The sequence below is a fragment of the Mirounga angustirostris genome, unplaced genomic scaffold (assembly GCF_029215605.1).
Source record: "Mirounga angustirostris isolate CCGP_5_RB_7025 unplaced genomic scaffold, mMirAng1.0.hap1 SCAF_6, whole genome shotgun sequence".
Classification (NCBI taxonomy): Eukaryota; Metazoa; Chordata; class Mammalia; order Carnivora; family Phocidae; genus Mirounga; species Mirounga angustirostris.
Genome location: NW_026991714.1, coordinates 98,660,214 through 98,683,636, shown reverse-complemented (window position 1 = coordinate 98,683,636; position 23,423 = coordinate 98,660,214). Strand labels below are relative to the sequence as shown.

At 46.2% G+C, this 23,423-nt stretch overlaps 1 protein-coding gene across 2 annotated transcripts in view; it reads right to left on the bottom strand.

The window, feature by feature from the left end:
* Positions 1-23,423, bottom strand: part of STOX1 (storkhead box 1) — a 58,706-nt gene that overhangs the window by 10,139 nt on the left and 25,144 nt on the right. The window contains exons 1-2 of one of the 2 annotated variants that reach the window (XM_064594721.1): positions 6,385-6,673; positions 2,082-2,234 (exon numbers count right to left, since the gene is read on the bottom strand). In XM_064594721.1, coding sequence (XP_064450791.1) covers positions 2,082-2,214 — 133 coding nt within the window. In that variant the 5' untranslated portion in view covers positions 2,215-2,234; positions 6,385-6,673. Of the gene's footprint in view, positions 1-2,081; positions 2,235-6,384; positions 6,674-23,423 lie in introns of those variants that run through there. The other variant, XM_045877960.2, reaches the window with a different exon arrangement.

Genomic DNA, 23,423 nt, shown 5'->3' with positions numbered 1-23,423 from the left:
CTTCAAGACAGCATTCTTGGAAGCAAACATGGGTGTTTTTGAAAATCGCAACTTCATTGCTTAAATCTTAATAAGAATCTGAAGAGAAAATGAAAACCAGTCTGTGCCAGGATGAGGGCAAACTACCTAATATCTGTATTATGATAGTTTTTCAAAGTAGGAAAGTAACAATTTTAAAACAAATTCCTTTTTCCAAATATCAGGGTTCAAAATTGTATTTATATTGTGAAACATGTTTGTATAACACTGGAAGAAAATACATCAGTATATTAACATTTCCGGGGCACCTGGGTGGCTTAGTTGTTAAGTGTCTGCCTTCAGCTTGGGTCATGATCCCAGGGTCCTGGGATCGAGCCCCACATCAGGCTCCCTGCTCTGCAGGAAGCCTGCTTCTCCCTCTCCCACTCCCCCTGCTTGTGTTCCCTCTCTTGCTGTGTCTCTCTGTCAAATAAATAAAATCTTTATTTTAAAAGGTTTTAAAAAAAAAAATATATATATATATATATTAACATTTCCTGGGACGCCTGGGTGGCTCAGTCAGTTAAGTGTCTGCCTTCAGCTCAGGTCATGATCCCAGGGTCCTGGGATTGAGTCCCACATCGGGCTTCCTGCTCAGCGGAGATCCTGCTTCTCCCTCTCCTCCTGCTGCTCCCCCTGCTTGTGCTCTCTCTCTCTCTGACAAATAAATAAATAAAATCTTTAAAAAAATAAAAATATATATATATTAACATTTCCTTTGGGTGGTGGTACTGTAAGTGGTTACTTTCTGTATTTTCTTGATTTTTCTTCAATAAGCATATCCATTTTATAATGGGAAAAATTAAAAATACTCTTCTACACCCATGCATTTGGGATATTATGCATCTGTGAAAAGATTGAAATAAATCAATATATAATAATACAGAAAGATCTCCAAAATATTTTTTAAAAGATTTATTTATTTTTTTTAGAGAGAGAGTGTATGCACTTGGGGGGTGGGGAGGGGCAGAGAGAGAGAGGGAATCTCAAGCAGACTCTCCACTGAGCTTGGAGGCTGATGCAGGGCTTGACTCAGGACTCGATCTCATGACCCTGAGATCATGACCTGAGCCAAAATCAAGAGTTAGGGGCACCTGGGTGGCTCAGTCGCTTAAGTGTCTGCCTTCAGCTCAGGTCATGATCCCAGGGTCCTGGGATCAAGCCCCATATCAGGCTTCCCTCTCCTCCCTCTCCATCTGCCTCCCCCCCAGCTCATGCTCTCTCTCTCTCTCTCAAATAAATAAATAAAATCTTAAAACAAAACAAACAAAAAAACAAAATCAAGAGTTGGACACTTAAGCAACTAGGTCACCCAGGCCATTTGGTCATTCTACTTGCTTTCTGACCTTGGAACAATTATTTGAGCTTTCTATGGCTTTCTCTCTCTCTACATATGTATATTTTTAAAAGATATTTTAAAATATTTTTCTAACTTAAGCAGGTGCAAACAATGTAAAGAATGATCTAATTTATGTTATTAAAAAAATACATATGGGGCGCCTGGGTGGCTCAGTTGGTTAAGCGACTGCCTTCGGCTCGGGTCATGATCCTGGAGTCCCGGGATCGAGTCCCGCATCGGGCTCCCTGCTTGGCGGGGAGTCTGCTTCTCCCTCTGACCCTCCCCCCTCTTCGTGTTCTCTGTCTCTCATTCTCTCTGTCTCAAATAAATAAATAAAATCTTTGAAAAAAAAATACATATGCTCAAATACAATTTATGAAAGTATACACAGGAAAAGATAAACAATATAAACTGTCACCTCTGGGAAGTGGCAATGGAAGAATGGGATCGGGGGAGAAGATGAACTTTTCCTTTTTTTGCTTTGTACTCCTTTCTACAGTTTGATTTGTTTATTGCCATAAGCATTGTTTTTGAAAAAGTTCATCTGGAAAGTAAAAGAAATGCCCTTATCAAATTTGTTGATGCAGGCCTTTCCTAGCAAGGCTCTAATACGAGGCTCTACAATAGAAAAAAAAGTGGATATCGCCCAGTTTATTCACATCTTTAAGAGGATTTATAAATAGAAAGCAAGCAATGAACTAATAGAGAAAACTTCTCACGCTACCTGGGTAGTGTTTCATCAAATGCTCCAACAGTGATTCCTGTGTCACCACAATCTGGGCAGCATTCATATCAGATACAGCACAGCAAAGAACTTCAGCCAAAGGTACAAACTGAGATTGAGCTATTGGATTCATTTGCACTGGAAAGACATCTCCTAAATTGGAGGTTTAAAAAAAAAAAAAAAAAGGAAAGGTGATACATTTGTAGTAAAAACTATTCGGAATTAGTGAATCAAGAATAAAAACTGGGGGCGCCTGGGGCGCCTGGGTGGCTCAGTCGTTACACGTCTGTCTTCAGCTCAGGTCATGATCCCAGGGTCCTGGGATCGAGCCCCTCATCGGGCTCCCTGCTCCGCGGGAAGCCTGCTTCTCCCTCTCCCACTCCCCCTGCTTGTGTTCCCTCTTTTGCTGTGTCTCTCTGTCAAATAAAATCTTTAAAAAAAAAAAAAAAAGAATAAAAACTGAACAGCATGTGGAATTGCTATTTTTTTCATTGGTTTTTCCTCCGAATCTGATAACATGACATGAACAATGATAGAAAGCATAGAAGAAAAAGGTTTACATTCGGGTACCCTACTTTTTAAGAGTTTGTAGAATTTGTCACTACTTTACATGCAAGAGATAGTAAGTTTCCAGACGAAAGGCACAAAGTGCTATCAGAGTTCAGGTCAGACAATGCTATATGGTCTTTATCCTATTAGCTATCTGAGGCAGGCAGGGATGGAATTCTTATTTCTTTATTTAAAATATAGAAAGCCATAGGGGTGCTGGGTGGCTCAGTCCATTAAGCAGCTGCCTTTGGCTCAGGTCATGATCCTGGGGTCCTGGGATGGAGACCCACATCGGGCTCCCTGCTCAGCAGGGAGTCTGCTTCTCCCTCTCCCTTTACCCCTTCCCCCTGCTCGTGCTCCCTCTCTCTCAAATTAGATAAATAAGTAAATAAAATCTTTTAAAAATATACATACGTAGAGAGAGAGAAAGCCATAGAAAGCTCAAATAATTGTTCCAAGGTCAGAAAGCAAGTAGAATGACCAAAAGAGGTCTTCTTCTGACTCGTAATCCAGCATTTTCATCATTCCACATTTTCCTGATTGGAATGCTAGGAAGATTTGAAGAAGGAAAGGGCAGAAATGTTTTCTAAAAGCACAAAGACATGGAGCAAAACCATGGAAGGAGGAAAGCACAAGGTATATAAAAGCATGAATAGAGTTATCCTGACTGGATAGAGTTTGAGTTATATCAGACCAAAGTTGAAGACAGACAAAAAATATAAGCTAGACTGTATTGTCTTTCCTCCTTGCTAACATCTTAAATAAATGTTCTTAACCTGCTATTACTCATGTTAGAGTTTTAGATCCTGCTGAACATCACTCAATTACTTGGAAATGAAAGACTAGGACTCAGGAAAGAGATTTGGGAATCAACTAATACAGAGGAGATCTGAAGCTAAGGAGTGGCATAAATTCTTCGGTAGGAGAAATAGAAAGAGAGCCAAGAAACACTGAACTACGGGGCTATCTACAATTAAGAAACAGTAGAAATAGGGACCCACAAAAGCGAGAAGGCCCAATAATGGGGGTAGGAGGGAGAGAACCAAAAGTATGAGAAAAAGAGTCTCCAAAATGACAGTAAATAAGATACTACTTCATCTGGACCGGAGAAAAGAATAGAGGGTGGTAGAAGACCAGAGACATACTGAAGCCTAGAAGGAAACACACATGAGCACAGCAAGGTCATTTGATCTCTGCAAAGTTAAGACAGGGAGAGAGAGGATAGGAATGGGAGGAGAAAAAAACAGGAGTGAGGAGCTAAAGAGTGGAAAGGGGGGTTGAAGAGCTATTCTTGGAGTATATTAAATTAAAAAAATGAATACAAGGATTATGAAGGAGTCCTGAGTCTCAAGATGATTGAAGTATGGTTGCTGGCAGGTGATGTGGCAATCTGGAATGAATAGGGTGAGAGCCAGGGAGGCCAGCAGTGCTTCTGAGAATCATCAGGGGGTTGTGCTAATGTGTGGATTCTATTCACAAGGTCAGAAGCAAAGCCCATGATTCTGCATTTCTACCAATTTCTCAGGTGAGGTCTGCTTGGGAATGGTAGAGGGTTAGGTTGTTGATAATAGCAGTGTTAAAGTAGCTAACCATTCAACAAATAAACATGGCCCTAGGGCTGCATGGGGGAGTCAGAAGTAGCCAAAGGAATCCAAAGAACTGAGAAAACTTGGTTATACCCTGCAGTTGACTCGCCCAGTGACAGTGGAGAAGCCAATACATTGAACTAGTTGTTGAGGGGGTAGGAAGGTGGTGAGGATTGGCAAGGTGTGAAGGGTTGCAGCCAGAGCTGGTGAGTGGCCCATAATATATTCATTGTATCTGCGTGAAGATAGAGGACTTCCATAAGCAAACTGAGAAGTAGTTTGCTGTTATACATAACATTGGTCTGTTGCCCTGTGCACTTAAGCTTCTGTACTTACTGTCCAAGTGAGACATTAGCTTACCTAAACCTCAAAATCCTTCTAGAAAGTCTACCTCTAAGCTAAGGGTAATAAGCCTCTGCCTCTCTTCATTCCCTCTTTGCCTTTCTTTCTTCCCCCGGCATCTGGGATTTACTTTATTCTCTGTCATCTCCCTCCTCAACCAGAAAAAGTATAGAATTAAAGTACAATTTCCAATAGTTCTGTGCTCCTTTAACATAACTCTATGCGCTTAATTTGAAATAAGTGACTTTAAACTTTTATATATCTTTCCCCCTCATCTCCCCAAACAATCTAAGTGACTTTTTTCTTGTATGTGATCTTAAATTGATTACCTCCCCCCCCCACCGCCCCCCACCTTCATGTGGATGAGAAGTCCCTAATTCAAAGAGGGTGGAGAAAGTTCTCTCCTAGAAAGATAAGGGCTAGAGTACTGGAGAAGTACAGGGCAAAACCTAAAAAGTTTTTCAGTGGCTCAACCACGCAACCCACATTCAAGCCTCACCGCATCCCTACCCTAAACCCAGTCACTTTGAACTTTGAGATGGGGAAAGGAGGAAGCTTTTAAAAGAAAGCAATGAGTGGCTAGAATGTCAGCGTCCGATGTCCCTGCCTGCCACGCCCCCTGCCGGTAGCTGCCCATTTTGGGGCAATTGAAACAAAGACGCTACACCAAGGGTGGGGGTCCAGTACTCAGGTCTCCACTGTGCCTTTGGGCTAGACCTGAAGCGGCCCATTTTTTGCTCAACCCTTAAGCTTATTTCCTCCTTTCATAGGAAAAATAGTCAAAATGGATTTTTCATGGGGCTGGTGGGAGGGATGCATGGGATGTTCCTGTATATTTTTTTGCAATCTCCCATATATCTAAAGTCAATTCGAAATAAAAGCTAAAAATAGATTGTTCAGAAAGCACTACTTTTAGTTAACAAGCAGCAATATATGAGCAACAGAACTTTTTTTATATATTTTAAAAATCCCAAACAACTTCTTTTAAAGAATCTGACACTGCTTGCCAAATCCAAAGACAATCCCAGAAATTTTATTCATAATTCCTACCACAGTGTGGGAATGAGTATTTTAAGAGCAAACAAATCTACTATCAAGTAGGAAGCCAAACTGCCTTTTTTTCTCCTTAAAATTAATACAACAATATGTCCATTGCATTTTAGAGAACGTGTTAAATTGCATTTAACCTCTGGTTTGGCACTCCCTCTAAACAAAGCCTAGAGAAAATTTCTCAGTACGTTTCCTTCACAGCCGTTGCTAAGAGACGTCTTCAGGTGCATAAATCATGAAGGGTTTCCTGTGCAGGAGAGCGGAGCGAACCCTGACTGGGAACTTTCGTGATAGACTCAGGAATCATGTTCACACTCTAGCCATCTTTTTTTGTTTCAGTTACTTTTGCCCTTGGATTTTTGGAACGCAATAACCCTTAGTAGAGTTTTCCACCAAAAATTAACTTTCTGTGTAGAAGATCCCATTTATATACGTAACCAGATTTCACAGTAAATGAAAGCCAGTCCTTTGGCTTTATCCTCGATTACTATGGAGTAATTGAAGAGTACCCTGAAGCCCAGGCCTGCTGTGGACCTTTGGCCCTTGACCTGTGGCAGGGATCAGAAGGCTAGGAGAGGCTGTGTGCCAGAGCAAACAGTTCACAACAATGTTCTCTCTGTTTACACAGTCTTGTACTCTTGGGTGCTGCAGAAATGGGGAAAGTATTTGGGCTGAAAGACTGGTTTGACAAAAATACCAACAAAGTACAACCATACATATTGGCATCTACTACATTTAATGCCATCTTTTCTGCAAAGGATATTTTTGTTGCTTACCTTGCTGTACTCCCAAAGGATTTAGCTGGTATTTTATTTTATTTTATTTTATTTTTTGAGTTTCCAAATTATGATGAGTTTTAAAACAATTTTTCTTTAAAAGTCCACTTTTGAGGAAAGAAAAAAAAAAAACAGCACAAGGCAAATTCAATGTATGTAGTATGCAGATGCCCAATCAGCAAGTGCAAGTATGGAGTTCTGAGCTGTCAAAGGTTGTTGACATCCAGTCAAGTCCAGAGCAGGCCCCTTCTAGCTTGAGATCCTACACCTGTGACGAGAACCAGACTCCTATGTGATGGCTATAAATTCATATAACCCCGGGCAGTCAATCCCTGTCCCTGGCACCTTATAACAGTGGCCCAGAGAGCCCCTGGCTGATAGGAGCAGAACTCCGCAAGTGTGACTTGCTCCTGAGTTGGTGACAATAACCCAACAATGATCCAGTGCCATCAAAGTACTCCTCACAACTCTGAGGAAAAGGCAGTGGCTTCTTTGTCAGGACACAAAGGCCTCCTCCATACGCCTCTGGTGGAAGGCCTCTAGAATACTCTATCTTGACTGTTACCTATCAGCGAAGAAAAGTGGCTAAAAGAGCCATTTCCCGGCCAAATCATGAGGCGTAAATACTCCTACCCCAGTGTCAAATATCAAGAGGTACATTCGTGATAAATATGGACTCAGCCGGACTGCCTTGCACCAGACCCAGAGAAAGTAGCTGGGGTAGACCAAGCAAACTGTCCCCCAGAACTGTGATACTGGAGAAATCTTCAACCAGGGACACAGGACCCCTAAATCTGCCAGTTACAGATCACCAGTTGGAAGCTTCGGTAACATTAAACAAGCCTAAACTTTGCACTCTGATAAATGGGTGCACTATAATCAGCATAGTGCTGGTCCAGCGAGGTTCTTTTCCCAGGGGTAGTGGGAGTGGGGAGCACAAGCCAACAGAAACAGGGCAGTGGTCAGTCCCAGGACCCCGAGTGAAGGTCTGTTGCAAGGGCAGCAATACCCGGGTTCAAACAACATACTCGCTCCCCATCTTGAAAGTGGTTATCAGACAGTTGAAGGTGAGGTTTGGTAACCTGACCATTTTGGAGGAAAGAGCCAGATGCAGAGAAAGCACGTGATCGCAGGCCTCCTAAGTGAGAAAGGCAGAACCCAAATCAAGCGGCAATCTGCCAGGCTCAGTCCTGTGTTTGCTTTGTCCACTGAGAAAACTTCTGAAGAAAAAACGATCTTTATCGAAATGGAGTTTATTTTGATATCTGAATGCTCTAGTTAAATTTCAGGGACAAAATTAAAGTTTTATATAAAAACGGTACCTTTAGAGGAAAAAATTATAAATACCATGCAATGTTAACATTTATCTTAACGTTTTTAAGACATCTACACAAATTCCAAGAGGGCCCCGCATGGAATCTAAATTCGGAGATTTTAATTCAGGGTACTTGAATTTGATTTCAAAGTTCCTAAGAGACTGTGCTACTAATGTGCAAAACAGAGAGAAGACTTCTTTGCAAATTTGGAAAGCACTCACATGAGAACTTTCTCGTGTCCATAAAATTAAATTCCAGGCAAAACTAATCCTAACATTACTTATTTCATATTTAAGACACAAAATTCTCTCTACTATAAAAATGTTGGGTCCCCATACAAGTTTATGGACTCAGTGCTAGGCAGTCTGCCAGAAATTCATGCATTATTGACCTTCAAACGGTTTAACTGAGCCGCTCAAACTCAGCTAATTACCCGGACACATGAAATCTGAGACCATCTGTTTTAGGCGCCCGGACTGAATCACACTGTGGGAAAGGTATCTTCTAGGTGCATTAGAGATGATAATAGAGCATGAATAAAACAGCCTGCAGATACACTCAAGTTTAATAGAAAAAAAAAAAAGGATGTTTTGTTCTAAGTAATCCAAGAAGTTTCTGTGATTTTTAAACTGCACTTTTATCTAAGACAGAATTTCCAGATTTCTTTAACATTAAAATTAATCCTGTACTTTTATAAATGCACGTATTTTGTAACAACATGTATCTCATCAGAGATAAGATGCTGTGCACAAATTTCCATGGCTTTAAATAATTAGATCTATTGTGTTATAACCTTAAATAGGTTCAGAAAATCAAACAAAATTGGAACAAAAAGAAAGGTTTCAGGCCAGCAAAACCAAGCCCCTCTCCGTGTCTCCCTTTTATTTTAGTAAAATAAAAGAATGCAAACACTTTCCCCCACATTTAGGAACAAAAGAGTACCAAGACTCAGAAACTGGCTGTAGTCGGGTTATCTCCCATGGAAGCTGGAATTCTTTCTCAAGCGCGGTGATGTTTATTTTGAACTCCTAGACACATACCTCCCCTTCTGGGACATGCCCTCTGTTGAAAAGATAAAGGCTTCCCTCAGGAGCCTGGGCTGTTCCAACACCAGAGGTCGTTAGTGCTATCCTCCGTAATAACCATCCTTTGACCTGTCAGGATTAGCAAATTAGCAGCCCCTTTCTTTTCAAGGGACATAGCCACGAATAACCACTATAATTCGAGTTGCAAAGGTTTTGGGCCGTTTATGAAGGGACCCCACGATTCAGTTGTCAGACAGAACGTGGGATATAGAGAAGACACAGAAGTAGCCCTACTTCGGGGAGCCCTTTGGCTTCTAGCAGCCTTCCCCCATGACCTCCACCCTCATTCTGGGTAGAGATATGGGGACACCTGGCCGGGAGGGAAGGGTGCGCATGACTCAAACCGGCTGGGTTTTTTTTAAAACACTAAAACTCAGTACCTCAGCCCCAAAGCCCTCCAGGCTCTGTGGTGCCCTGTCCCTAACTTCTCTCCCCTTCAGGCTCCCACTGTGGATATGTTAATGATTTTACCCCAGCGGTGTCAGTATTCTAAGGCTGTCAAAATTAATTATCATAAATCTAGTGGCTTAAAACAACACAAATTTATTATCTCACAGTCTATAGATCACTGGTTCCTCTGCTCTGGGTCCTGTGGCCTGGGCTCTAATTGGAGGCTCTGGGGGAGTGTCTGCTTCCACGCTCATTCAGGTTTTTGGCAGAATTCAGTTCCTTGTGGTTGTAGGACTTAGGATTCAGGTCCCCGTTCCCTTGATGGCTGTCATAAGGGAGCCTCTTGTCAGCAATTTAAAGCCACGTGGATTTGTCACATTGCCCCCTTCATCTTCAAAGACAGCATGGAGGGCGCCTGGGTGGCTCAGTTGGTTAAGCGACTGCCTTCGGCTCAGGTCATGATCCTGGAGTCCTGGGCTTGAGTCCCGCGTCGGGCTCCCTGCTCAGCGGGGAGTCTGCTTCTCCCTCTGACCCTCCTCCCTCTCATGCTCTCTGTCTCTCATTCTCTCTGTCTCAAATAAATAAATAAATAAATAAATAAATAGACAGCATGGAGTCTTTTTCACACTGCGATTCTCTCCGACCTGCCCTCCTGTTGCTTCACTTCCATTCCAGCCACATAAAGTTCCCTGCTTTTAAGGGTTCAATGTGATTAGATCGGGCCCACCCAGATAATCCAGGATAACCTTCCTAAAGTCCAAAACATAATTACATCCGCACGGTCCCTTTTGCCGTGTAAGGTAACATATTCACAGGTTCCAGGGGTTTGGACGTGGCCATCTTTGGGGCACCATTCTGCCCACCACACCAGGTATAGGGCTGGGGGCAAGGAACAGCTGAGGAGAGGGGCACAGGTCGCAAACTGCACCAGTCCTGGATCTCCCTAAAAATGGCTGTGCAGGAGAATACCTTTCTTTGCCCTCAAGGCCAACCCGGGACTGACTTAAGGTGAACCTTCTTCCCAAGATCCTGGAGGCCACACACACACACAATACCAGTGACTGGCAGCTCAGAGTCCTAGTGATGAATATAAAATACCACTGTACAAAAACTGGGGGCCATTTTTAGCACCAAAGTTGTTGTTTGAATAACAGATAAATAAAAGGTCCCTGTGACAAAGAAGCCGTCCTTTATACACAGTCTTCAAGGGACCTGATTGGGTTTCCAATCAGGTTCTGCTGTGTGGCTCTGAATAAACCCCCTCCCTTCTTTGAGTCTCAGTTTTCCTTGTCTATACATGTGGGGCTGAGCTAGATCAGTGTTTCCCAAAATGTGTTCTGAGGAGCACTCATTCCATGAAATGCTCTGCAAGGAAAGGTCCCAAGGCCGAATGCTTGGGAGTCACAGGGGCATTGTTAAAGGCTCTGAGAACTGTAACAGATAATCTAATTATTTATTTAACCCGATGTTTCCCAGTCATACTTGGCCGCAATCTCCTTTCTCCAAAACCTTGTATTACCCGTCGGCTGTGACTTCTCCCCATCCAAACTGGCCTCTCCCTGCAGAGTCTACTCTCATCTGGGAGACCTTGTCCCTGTTTCCTCCACCTAAAGCACGCTTCCCCATGCCCGTGTTTCAAAATCACGAAGACTGGCTCAAATGCTGACCTGACTCTCCCCTGAATTGTTCTCTGAGTCCATCAGCTGGAGTTCTCCTTCCCACGGGGGCCCTTTAGGAAACACTGAGTGAGCCGCTGCCATGGCATAGCCTTAGTACTCATCATACAGGGATATTATCATAGCACAGTCCTTCGGTCATTTCGCACCCAGCAAATATTTATTGAGTACCTACTATATGCCAGTTCCTGGGGATACAACTGTGATCAGAACGCGGTCTTTGCCTTCCAGGGGCTCTGATTCTAGTGCAAGAGCAGTGACTGGAGGCAGTCATAACCCAACATGAGGGCTATCGCTGGTAGGACTGGGACTCAGTCTTCCTGGTCCCCCTCCTGAATGCCACTCTCAGAAGCTTGTGGATGGCTGGGCAGGATCATCATGAGTAAGAAGAGCCAAACGTGTCACTCTGGGGCCCTGGGGTCCCCAAAGCAGCATGGGATAATAGATGCAGCCCAGACAATTGGGCTCAAATTGGTCGGGCAGACCTGGGCTCAAATCCTCCACTTCCACTTACTGACGGTGCCCTACTGACTTTTCCCAACCCCCATTGCCTGTTTGACCAGACACCAGTCCTGCCCATGACGTTCTCCTCCGCCTGAGCGGAAGCAATTCCTGTCGGTAAAGCCTACGGCTAGCCCTGCTTTGTTCTATTCAGTACTATTTTACTGTGACACCTTGTGGCAGATATTGTAGGTTGGCACATTCAACACACAGTCCCAATCGCCTTTTTCCTCGCCTGCCTCCAGTGTAGAGGTAGGAGAATGTATTACTCAATTTCCCAGCCTCTCTTAAAACCGGTGGGCACGTGACATCACTGCGGTCCCTGAGATAAGGCAGGCAGCCACCACGGCTAGAGGAGACCTCATGAGGAAAAGGCCCCGCCTTCATCTTTTTTTCCTTTCATTCTTGACTCTTTCTTCCAGCCTGGATCTTGAAGAGGAGGCAGCCATCTTGTGACCATTAGGTGACAAACAGGATGTCAAAAGACCACTCTTTGAGCAAGGCAGAGCAGAGAGAAAAAGCCCAGGTGTCTGGTAGCCTTGCTGAGCCACTGTGCAGGCCCCAGGCTGCCAACCTCCAAACTTCTTGCCGTGAGACAAATCTACACCTCGTTTGTTCATGCCATTGTTAGAGCGTCTTCTGTAACCTGCAGCAAAACGCATCTCCGGCCAAACTACTTTTGACATTTGTTTCCTCCTCATATTTTCTGCTGTGGGCGAAGTGTTTGTCCTGCCCAGGGCTGGAGTAAAGCTCCTGGATTCTCTACCAGCTGGACTTTATTTCAGCACCTTAGATGCTGTGAAGCTAGGATGCCACAGTGATGGGAATTCACAGAAACCGTGTCGGGGCTCTGCTTACTCATGATCATGCCAAGTCTGGGATAAGCCATGAGAAGAACGAAAAGCAGAAACTTGAGCTTCGGTTGCTAATTTTTAACGGCTTGGGGAAATCTGTCCTAGGAAGGCTACCATAGGCACTGTCCTCTGGAGGAGGAAGGATTTCCTTCTTGCATGTAGAGATCAGAGGGGATGGGACGCCTGGGTAGCTCAGTCGGTTAAGCGGCTGCGTTCGGCTCAGGTCATGATCCCAGGGTCCTGGAATCGAGCCCCGCATCGGGCTCCTTGCTCAGCGGGGAGCCTGCTTCTCCCTCTGCCTGCCTCTCCCCCTGCTTGTGTTCTGTCTCTCTCTCTGACAAATAAATAAATAAATCTTAAAAAAAAAAAGAAATCAGAGGGGAAGATAAGGACTGTCACGGCCGCACAGCTGGCTTCCCGAATGGGTATCTACAGTTACAGCCCTGAGAACGGGCGGCCGTTCAATCTCTCCTGAAAGGAAGTCTTGTGAAATGGAGCCAACACCGTTCACATCGATGTAAGATTAACTCGGCATTTAAAGAGGCAAATAATGAATAACACCACTTCTATTTCAGGAGGAGGTAATCCCTGCCATTTGTTGAAGAAATTTGCTTTGGTCCTGAAAGAGCCTGGAGCCACCCCCAACCCCCCCACCCCCCAGCCTCCCCACAGCTGGGTCTGTGCAGTGGTGGTGGATTAAGCCCAGCTGAGGCCTCCTGCTCCAACCAGGACCGGGTTCTGTGCTGACGGGAGCCGGGACAAGGCTCGACTTTACATCATGAGATACACACTTAGTGCTGCCTTTTATCCCAGACTCCACACACACATATACCTTTACCAGAAGCATCACACAAATTGCAGCCTTGCTTACACCTTTCCTGTTGATGGAGGTGGGGGTCGGGTGACCCAGAATAATGAACAGGACCCGCCCCAGAATCCAGGGAGGATTATCCATGCCCACAGGTGCTTGCCCAGGCCCCCACAGCAGGGCTGCTCAGCGCTCAGCCACCCTCACTCCCACCTGGGAGCCACTCCTGCCCCAATCTGGAAAGCATCCCTGAGTTTCTGCATCAATGGTCTCTTTCACTTCTCCCAGACTGTCTGCTATGCTCCAGCTGCTTTCAAGCTGATTACAGATTCTTTTGGCCTCCTGAAATATTAACTTTTAAAAGATAAAAGCCACCCCGGGGATACAATTCGTATAAATGTAGTTTTACTGAAAAGCGTTTCTAGGCTGTGAGAGACTTTAAAAACCTAAACTTTTCGATTTTAAGATTGTGAATTCCTTTTATTCAGCCCAGAAGGCTTCACATTACATCTGGGCAGATGTGACTGCCCCTCACCAGGCCTTTAGCATATTTTCACAAGGTCATTGCCTTAGAAATGAAATGAAAAGTTCACCACCCTGAGAAATCTTGCAAGAGGCTGTAAGTCTTGCTTCTTATCAGTGGCTCTGATCTTTACATGTGGGGTCCTATGACCACCGATTCTAGGAGCCAGCCGCCTCCCACTAAGCCATCCATTACTGCACCTCGGACCCGAGGCAGCCACACGTTTTCTCAGGTTACATGCTGGTGGAAAGAGTGTGGGTTCGTGAACATCATGCTGTGCGTCCAGGCAGAAACCGCGAGGGTCCGTCTGCAACAGTTAGCTGACTTCTCCCTTTGCCTTCCTTCCACACAGACATGGCTTCCCTACCCCCACTCAAAGCAAATGTACTCTTTTCCTCACTCTCTTGGGCCAGCCCAGAAAAGGCTGAAACTTTTTTCTTTAAATAAATTTATTTTTATTTATTTATTTTTATTTATTTTAATAAATCTTTTATTTATTTATTTTAATAAAGCCCAACATGGGGCTTGAACTCACAATCCTGAGATCAAGACCTGAGCTGAGATCAAGAGTCAGACGCTTAACCAACTGAGCCACCCAGATGCCCCCATCATATCTTTTAAATGCACTACTTTCTAGATTATTGCTTCTCTAATCCCCTCTTCTTTCTCTCTAGGAGTCTTAAGACTGACATTCTCGGCCTGGGTGGCTCAGTGGGTTAAGCCTCTGCCTTCGAAGCTCAGGTCATGATCCTGGAGTCCAGGGATCGAGTCCCGCATTGGGCTCCCTGCTCAGCGGGGAGTCTGCTTCTCCCTCTGACCCTCCTCCCTCTCATGCTTTCTGTCTCTCATTCTCTCTCTCTCTCTCTCTCAAATAAATAAATAAAATCTTAAAAAAAAAATGGGGCACCTGGGTGGCTCAGTTGGTTAAGCGACTGCCTTCGGCTCAGGTCATGATCCTGGAGTCCCTGGATCGAGTCCCGCATCGGGCTCCCTGCTCAGCGGGGAGCTTGCTTCTCCCTCTGCCCTTTACCCTGCTCTCTCTCGCGCGCGCTCTCAAATAAAATCTTTAAAAAAAAGACTTTCTCCTTTTGCTTACGAAATATCCCCTCTTCTAAGTGCTGCCCAGACAGTATTCCTGCTACCAACACCTGGCTCACCTCGCCAGCCCTCTTCCTCAGGCCGCTGCCTCCCTTTTCCACTGCCGCCTCAACCCAATGCATGGTGCCTAAACCCAGGTGTAGGAGAGCAAGGACAATTCTCATGGAAGTGCCTGGAACAGCACACAACTCTGGGCCACGAGAGTCCTGCATCCGTCCTGCTTCTAACACGGCACAACGGAGCACACTGTTAGCAAGAGAAGCAGAATCTTGAAGAGTTGGAGCTTTCCAGGTAAATGTTGCTGAATCTTGGGATCCTCAGCTAAGTTAATTTACAACTATATAGTGAGAGAACTCTAGAGAGATTTAACTAACTCTGAAGGTGTGTTTGTATTTCAAGGGCAAATGAGGCCCATGACCTTGGAAACAGCTCTAGGTCATAAAAGCTGAAGCCACCAGGGTTGTTCTGGCTCCTGCAGAGATGTATTTATATCCCAAAAGGTCAGAGGGAGAACCCAGGATCTTTTCTGTCTGGTCTCCAAGCAACAAAGATTTGTCTCCCTCCTGGGAGAAGAGAAGGAAGCAGTTCTCTCTTTCTCCTGAATATAAGCAAGGAAAATCCCTTTTTCTCCATCCCTCACCTATGGAGAGTCTAACCTCTTATGCCAGAGATTTTTCCACCTGGCTTTCATCACATTGCCCCAGGGGTAAGCACTGGGGTATGGGGGGGGCTGGGTATGGGTGCCATTATAATCATTTGCATAAGAATATTCTTTTTTTTTTTTAAGATTTTATTTATTTATTTGAGATAGAGAGAATGAGAGACAGAGAGCATGAGAGGGAGGAGGGTCAGAGGGAGAAGCAGACTCCCCGCCGAGCAGGGAGCCCGATGCGGGACTCGATCCCGGGACTCCAGGATCATGACCTGAGCCGAAGGCAGTCGCTCAACCAACTGAGCCACCCAGGCGCCCTTGCATAAGAATATTCTTTATCTTTGTGTAAATAATCATCTATCTCTCATGTGCATTCAGAGTAAAATTCATAAAGATGCTTATTAAAAGCCCAACAGTTATGGCAGCAAAGATGATGGTATCCTATTTGTCACATGGCTTACTGGAAGTGACAGAGCCCTGAGGCTGGTTAGGATTTGAAGACTCCATAGGCATCAGCAGCTCTGCTGAAAAGACTGAGAAATTTGTTAGTCATGGATTAGGAGATAGGCTTGGAAAATCCAGATTAGGATTTTGCTCCCTGCTCTGGGTGGACCCAGAAATCCTTACAGCTGGGCTTCAGGTGGGACAGGAGAAGCCTGTGTTGCTCTCCTACAGGTGAGGAGGAGGCGGACTTAATCAGCTCCCAAGTCTGGGGGTCGAGTCAACACCGCAGGGGAAGGGGTCTGGATCACCACTCTGGAGACCCTTCCCAGCTCCCCTCTGCTCCCTAGTTCCCCTGCGCCTCCAGCTGACTCTCCGGTCTCAGAAGGCACTGCGCTCGTCCCTTTCCACAGGGGGAGACAGGGAGGCTGGTTCCAAGCACCCATGTGGAGAGGACAGGGAGCACGGGGTTCATGGAGACGCTGAGGAATGTGGAGTGGAGCCTCCATGAGCTGAGCGAGCCGAGGGAGTCCTGGAGCATTCTCGCACACGCCAGCGGAGAAAGGAGAGGGCGGTTATGAAACCCCACTCTGCAGTCTGCGTTTTGCCCCACTTCTGCATTCCCCACCGGGGAGGAAACAGCTTCTCCCTGCCCCTGTGACTTCATCTCGGCAAACACTAATTTTAACCGCTACGAGTTTGCGCAAAACTTTGCAGGGGGGAGAAAGGAGTTGAAAAACGGCTTCGCATGGTTTCCTGTGCTATGGTATCTGAACATATGGCAGAAATTGACTTGGATGTTCTATGCTCGTCTCCCTTCCTCCCTCCCTCAGGGAAGGCTGCAAAGAGAAGGCGGTCCTTGCTTTTTGCCACCTGTGAGTGGAATGGACGTCTCTTAGCCCTGAGGTTCTCTGGCAATCGGGAGAAAACCGTTGGCTTCTTACCATCAGTTTGGAGACCTGAAATCTTACTAGATTCTAGGTGTGGGAGACTCCGTGCAGATTTGTGCCATGATGTTTGCCTCAGGAAAGGTAGTAAGCCAAGAGAACGTGAGGAGGGAGGCAGCCCCCAGATTCAGGTACACTTTAGAAGTTTAGTTTTTTTTTTTTAAAGAATTATTTAACAGAGTTGGGGGGGATACAAGCAGGGGGAGCAGCAGGGAGAGGGAGAAGCAGTCTCCCCGCTGAGCAGGGAGCCTGACCCGGGGCTCGATCCCAGGACCCCGGGATCATGACCTGAGCCCAAGGCAGACGCTTAACAACTGAGCCACCCAGGCGCCCCCACTTTAGAAGTTTTTGACACGGATACTACATAGTGCCTTTGTGAACAGCAGCTTATAAGCTTGGTAATGAGCTCTCGTGGAAATCAGATGCTCCCATTTGTGGAATGGGTCAACTCGGACCCTATGACTGACAGGTAAGAAGCACTTTTACAAAAATCCTGGCGAGAAAGGCCCCGCTAGCTGGGCAACGGTTCTCCTCCCCTGTGCTGGAAAGGGGCAGCCCTCTCTTCTTGCTGCCCCAAGCAAGGAAAAGCCACGGGCTTTTTTCAGGTCTTCGGCTCTGCTAAACTGCAAACAGGTGTGGTTGTCGTGTGAGCCGAACTCTGGGAATGTTGAAAGACCCCCTTTGGGGTGCGTGTGGACGATGTGTGAGCGTGGAAATCATGAGTGCTGGTGGGCCTGGTGCCCACCGCAAGGGCTCTTGTCTGGTGGGGCCGCTGAGGGAGCCTGCCTCTGTCCTGGTGGGATTCCTAGGAAAGCCACGAGGCAGAGGAAGGTCACAGTCACACGAAGCCTGGCCCCCTCCACCAGCTCAGGAAGTCTGAATCCGATGGACTTTGGGCCCTCTCTCGGCAAGATCTCATTGCTGTTGGCTTTTTGTGTTTGGCCTTTCTGACCTTTGCGGTCGGGCCTTCTGTGCCTTTTCTGGTTCTGGCAGAGGTCACTCAGCAACCAGCTGCTGGTCTCACTGCCCCCCTCCCCGTATACCCACCTCAGGAAGGCAGCCTGATTATTCAGGGCAGCCCTCACCGGGGAGGGCTGATCCTCTCTAGGCTTTTCACTGGCTCACGGTCAGAACAGTGAGAGTGGGGGCAGGTTAGATCTATTTCAAAAAAATGTTTTAATTCAGAATTCTGCCCTGCCCAGTCTCCCGGACATGATGTAGCTTTCTCTCTCCCCTAACAATAATCCCGGATCAGCTTGCCTAAAAAGGGTCTTAGGAGAGGCAGATGTAATACTTAAGTCTGTGTGAATTGTGTGAAAATGTTCTGTGAAAAGGCTTTTTGTCTCTCTTGCACCCAACCCTTGTGGGCGAAATGTCTGGCTGAGAGGAGATGATGATGGAAAAAAACCCATGAAGTTCCAGGCCGCGTGAGACACACTGATTTAGGAACAATGAAAGGAAAGCCAAAAGCAAGGCCCTAGAGAAGGGAAAACTTCAGACCCAGGAGACGAAGGGCAGGGGACTCGTGATGTTTGTTTTTCAGAATCCACTCCTGGAGCCATCCTCCCAGAACACTCCACGCTGCTCTCCCGACCTGCTGCCCGGTGCTGTGCCCCCTCCCTAACTGGCTGTCTTGCTGCTCCCAGCTCCCCAAATTCGGACCGACCACTTCGCGTGCTCCTGAGGCCTGACAGCTGGCCAGACAGCAGGGGATGGGCCCGGTCCTGCATGTTCTACGCAGAACCACCCCGGGTGTCCTCTGCACCTCAGGAACGGACGACCTGGGGGCACGAGCCGGCCGGACTGCTTGAAACTGTCTGAAGTCAGTCCCTCTGAAAACAAGAACTGAACTGAGTGATTTGGGCTGAAGTGGGGAAACCCCAAAACTTATCAACGGGTGGAAGGCCTCCTTAGGGATCTTGTGCACTTAGGCTGCCTGACTGATGCATAATCCCACTTGCGGGCCCTAACAGCTGTAAACTCCTTGTTCCCAGGGATGCCGTGTGTACCCTCCGGGGCTGTATGAAAGGCAGGCACTAACGTATCTCTGGTGAAAACACTGACCTACACTTAGAAGGGCTTATCAGAAATATTCCAAGTGTTTATAGAAACAGCCCAGGCAGACCAAGGAACCCTCAGACATGTACTCTGAGGGCAGTTTACCTACAATATGTTATTCCATTAGTCAGGGGGTATGAAATGTATTCCTCACTTTTTAGCTGAAGTGATTCATGGCCCTGCCTCAGCCTCAAAGACATTTAGGTCAGCTTCAACTCACTGGGGCCAGTTATATGGATGGCAGAATTTGCTCCAGATTTTCTCCCTGCAGGCCACGGCGAAGTCCACACAGAGTATTAGTCCAGCCAGCTGAAACTGGGAGTATGCCTCAGGCAAGGTTAATTCAGAAATGTGGGGAAGCCACCAGCCATTCTAAGGTAGACCTTGATGGTAAATGAGGTTTGTTCAATTGATGAAAACCAGAAGGAGCCTTGGAGGCAGAGGCTAAGACCACTGCAGTGGGAATGACCTCATCCTGTCCTTGGAGTTCTGAGGGCAAGAGCTGGGTAAGTGCAGTTTACAACAAACCCAATGGATTTGGTCCTATCTCCTGCTGGTCAAATTAAAATAAACTGACCAGTGGAGTAGCATTTTATGGAAAAATTTGTCAGTAGCCAACTATGGAGAAACACAAGGAGATGGAATCACTGGGTAGAGAGAAAAGTTTTTGTGTTTCTGCACAGTTGGGGTTTTCTGAATAAATCTGCTAAAAACTTGGGATCCTGGACTAAGAGCCAAGTCTTGGAAAATTAATTTTCAACTGTAGAGGTAGAGAGCTCCAGAGAGTTTCGCCTAATTCTGGAGGTTTATATTATATGTGTTTATATTTCAAAAGAAATGAGACCCATAACCTTGAAGACCTCCTTAGGTCAAAAGCTGGAGCTTATCTGACCTCAAAGAAATGTGTTTACATTGCAAAAGGTTAGAGAACCCAGAGTGCTTTCCACCCTGACTCCAAGTAGCAAAGGTTTTTCTCCTTTTGGGAGGGAAAGGAGAGGCAACTGCCCTTCTCCTGTGGAAAAAGAGAGAAAATTGATTCTATGGCATGTCCAGCCACTTGTGTGGGAGGTTTTCCCAACTGCTTCTCATGGTGTTGCCCCAGGACTGATGTAGTTTGTAAGTAATAACTAATCCACTTCAGGATGTCAGTGTGAGAAAGTCTTTGGACCACTCCTGGCAAAACAAAGCTGGTGGAAACCATAAAACAAAATACCAAAGTCCCTGGAAATTCTAAGGGCATATGCCAAATGAAGAAACATTTACCAAAGAAAATCTAGTTAAACTTGATAAGAACAAAGAGTCTGTGGCCAATGAGCCACCACCCTCTCCCTATCCCACCCTTCCCCCCAATTCCAGCTCAGTTTGATGAAGGCTCCACTCCAGGAAAATATGGCCAAGAAGTCGGGGCTTCCCCTCCCTCAGCTCCCAATCAAGGTTTACCATATCTCACTGGGAGGGGCAGCCTGCCCACATTTTCCATCCCCTCCAATTCCAAGCTGAAGAAGCTAAACTGAAATTCCTGGTGATCATGGCTGAAGGATTAGGGATCCCTTTCCTCTACCCAGTCCCTACCCACCTTGTCCTAGCTCTACTCCAGGAGCAGCAAGCCAAGAATACTGGGACCCCAACCACTTTCACCCCCAGCACACTCCCAGGGCATAGGTTCTACCCTGGGAGAGCAAACGGAGAAGACCAAAGGCTACCATTGTACCCAAAGCGTGGGCTCAGTTTACCCACGGGCAGAGGCCGTCCATAAGCAGCGGAGTTCCAAAGCACTCCCAGAATGACTCTATCTGAAGAATCAGTAGGAAAGTTCAAGCCTCAGGGCACTCCTAAAAACAATACCTCCCCTTAAGAACAGTGAGCTAAACTGTAGACCAGCTAGCGCACTAGAGAGTACCAGAAAAAGTTATCTAAAAAGACTTTTCCTGGGGTCAGGAAAAAACAAGAGTGACCTCAAAAAACCATCCCTGCCAGAATTTAATTGGATCAGACTGCTGAGCAAGTTTGTCCCAGGGCACTGTTGAAAACAAAAGAGCAGTCGTAATTAGAGCCTAGTAAGAGTGGTGGGACACCAAATGAAGCAGACATCTTACCCAAGAGCTCAGGGAAAGAGACAAGGCGCCCTAAAGAGCTAAAGCCACAGGCAGCCCAGGGTACTGGGTGCACGACCAGGGCTGTGCTCTCTGAGAAGCAACACCAGAGGTTTCCTGCTGTTGGGCAAACGGACGTCACTAACGTAGCCTAGCCAAGCCACAAAATGAAATACAAGTCCCAGAGAGGGGAAAGAGCAATCCGTACCCAGAGCTGCTGTAACAGATTACCTGAGAGGCCCAGTTTTCAACATAAGACCTGCAAAGAACCAGGAACCCATGACCCACATGCAGGGGGAAAATCAGGCAACAGAAACTGCCTATGAAAGAGACCACACGGCAAATTCAGACTTCAAAGTAGCCATGATATGTCCTCGGAACTAAGGGAAACCATGCTTCACGAAGTAACGTATGAAGACAATGTCTCACCAAAGAGAGAATATCGAAGAGAAACTATAAAAACTAAACAAGGGGTTCCTGGGTGGCTCAGTCGGTTAAGCGTCTGCCTTCAGCTCATCCTGGGATCGAGCCCCGCATCGGACTCCCTGCTCAGCAGGGAGTCTGCTTCTCCCTCTGCCGCTCCCCCTGCTTGTGTTCTCTCTCTCTCTCTGACAAAATCTTTAAAAATAAAGTGATGAGACAATAAACTGATCCAGAACAACTCAGGTGCGCATTCCAGATAAAATTAATAAAGATGAATACTAAAAACCCGACAATACTCTAATTAAAAGATTTTAAAATTTAATGACTTTTTGGGGTGCCGGGGTGGCTCAGTTAAGCGTCTGCCTTCAGGTCAGGTCCTGATCCCAGGGTCCTGGGATCCAGGCCCTCGTCGGGCTTCCTGCTCGTAGGGAGTGTGTTTCTCCCTCTCTGTCCCTGCTCATGTGCTCTCTCTCCTGCTCACTCTCTCAAATCTTAAAAAAAAAAAAAAAAGACTTTTTACTGACACAACTGGATGACAATTGTATTAGAAAGTGAGTTAAGGGGCGCCTAGGTGGATCAGTTGGTTAAGCATCTGCCTTCCGCTCAGGTCATGATCCCAGGGTCTTGGGATCAAGCCCCACATAGGGCTCCCTGCTCAGCAGGGAGACTGCTTCTCCCTTGCCCTCTGTTGCTCCCCCTGCTTGTGCTCTCTCTCTCTAAAATAAATAAAATCTTTTTTTTAAAAGATTTTTTAAATTTATTTTTTAACAGAGAGAGAGACAGCGAGAGAGGGAACACAGGGAGAGTGGGAGAGGAAGCAGCAGGCTTCCTGTCGAGCAGGGAGCCCGATGCGGGGCTTGATCCCAGGACCCTGGGATCATGACCTGAGCCGAAGGCAGACGCTTAACGACTGAGCCACCCAGGCGCCCTAAAATAAATAAAATCTTAAAAAAAAAAAAATTAAGATCCATGATTCATTTTGCTCATGGAACAAACTCCCTAGAATATCAGGGCTCCCTCTTGCTGCCATTCTTCTTGCAAGGACGCAGTTGTTTAACTGTGTGTATTTCCCCTTATCCTATCATGGAATGATATTTGGTCTCTATCCCCAGTTCCTGGCACAGTTCCTGGTTCCTAAAACCCTTGGAATTTCCTGAAAGATAAGGGTGACTGCCAGGTCCCTTTAGATAGCCTCAGGATTGGGGCTGGTTGCCAGAACAAGCCTTGATTAGAAACTTGAAACTTTCAGCCCCACCTCCCAATCTCTGGGGATGGGTGAGGGACTGGAGATTCCATTCATCACCAATGGCAAATAATTTATTTATTTTTTTATTTATGAGAGAGCACCCCAATGCATGAGCAGGAGGGAGGAGCAAAGGGAGAGGGAGACGCAGACTCCCCACTTAGCAGGAAACCAGATGCGGGACTCGAACCCAGGACCCCTGGATCACGACCTGAGCCGAAGAGCGATGCTTAACCGACTGAGCCACCCAGGTGCCACATCCAATGGCAAATAATTTAATAAATCATGGGGCACCTGGCTGGCTCAGTCGGTTGAGCGTGTCTCTTGATCTCAGGTTATAATTCGATGTTGGGTGTAGTGATTACTTAAAACAGTCTTTTAAAAATTATAATTTAATAAATCATGTCTATCTAATGAACCCTCCATGAAAACAAAGCTGGGAGAGCTTTCTGGTTGGTGAATAGACCAAGGTGCTGGAGCGGGCAAAGAAGCTCTGAACCCCTCTGCCCAACACCTTGCCCTACGCATCCCTTCCATTTGGCTGTTCCTGTGCTGTGTCCTCTGTAATAAACCGATAATCCTAAGTAAAGCACTTTCCTGAATTCTGTGAGTTATTCTAACAAATTAATGAGGTGGTTGTGGGAACTCCTGATTTTGTAACCAAGTTAGAAATGTTGGTAAGCTGGGGACCCAGTACTTTCAACTATCATCTGAAGTGGGGCCAGTCTTGTGGGACTGAAACCTTAAACCATGTGGAGTGTGATGGTAACTCCAGGTAGTCAGTGTCAGAATTAAATTGTGGGACACCCAGTTGGCATCTGTAGAGAATGAGTTAGTGTCCGGAGGAACCACACCTCTCACTCATCCTGCTTCCTTGGTCAGGAAGGTCCCTATGGCCCCAGCCCTCCCCCAGCCCCCACACTACAAGAGG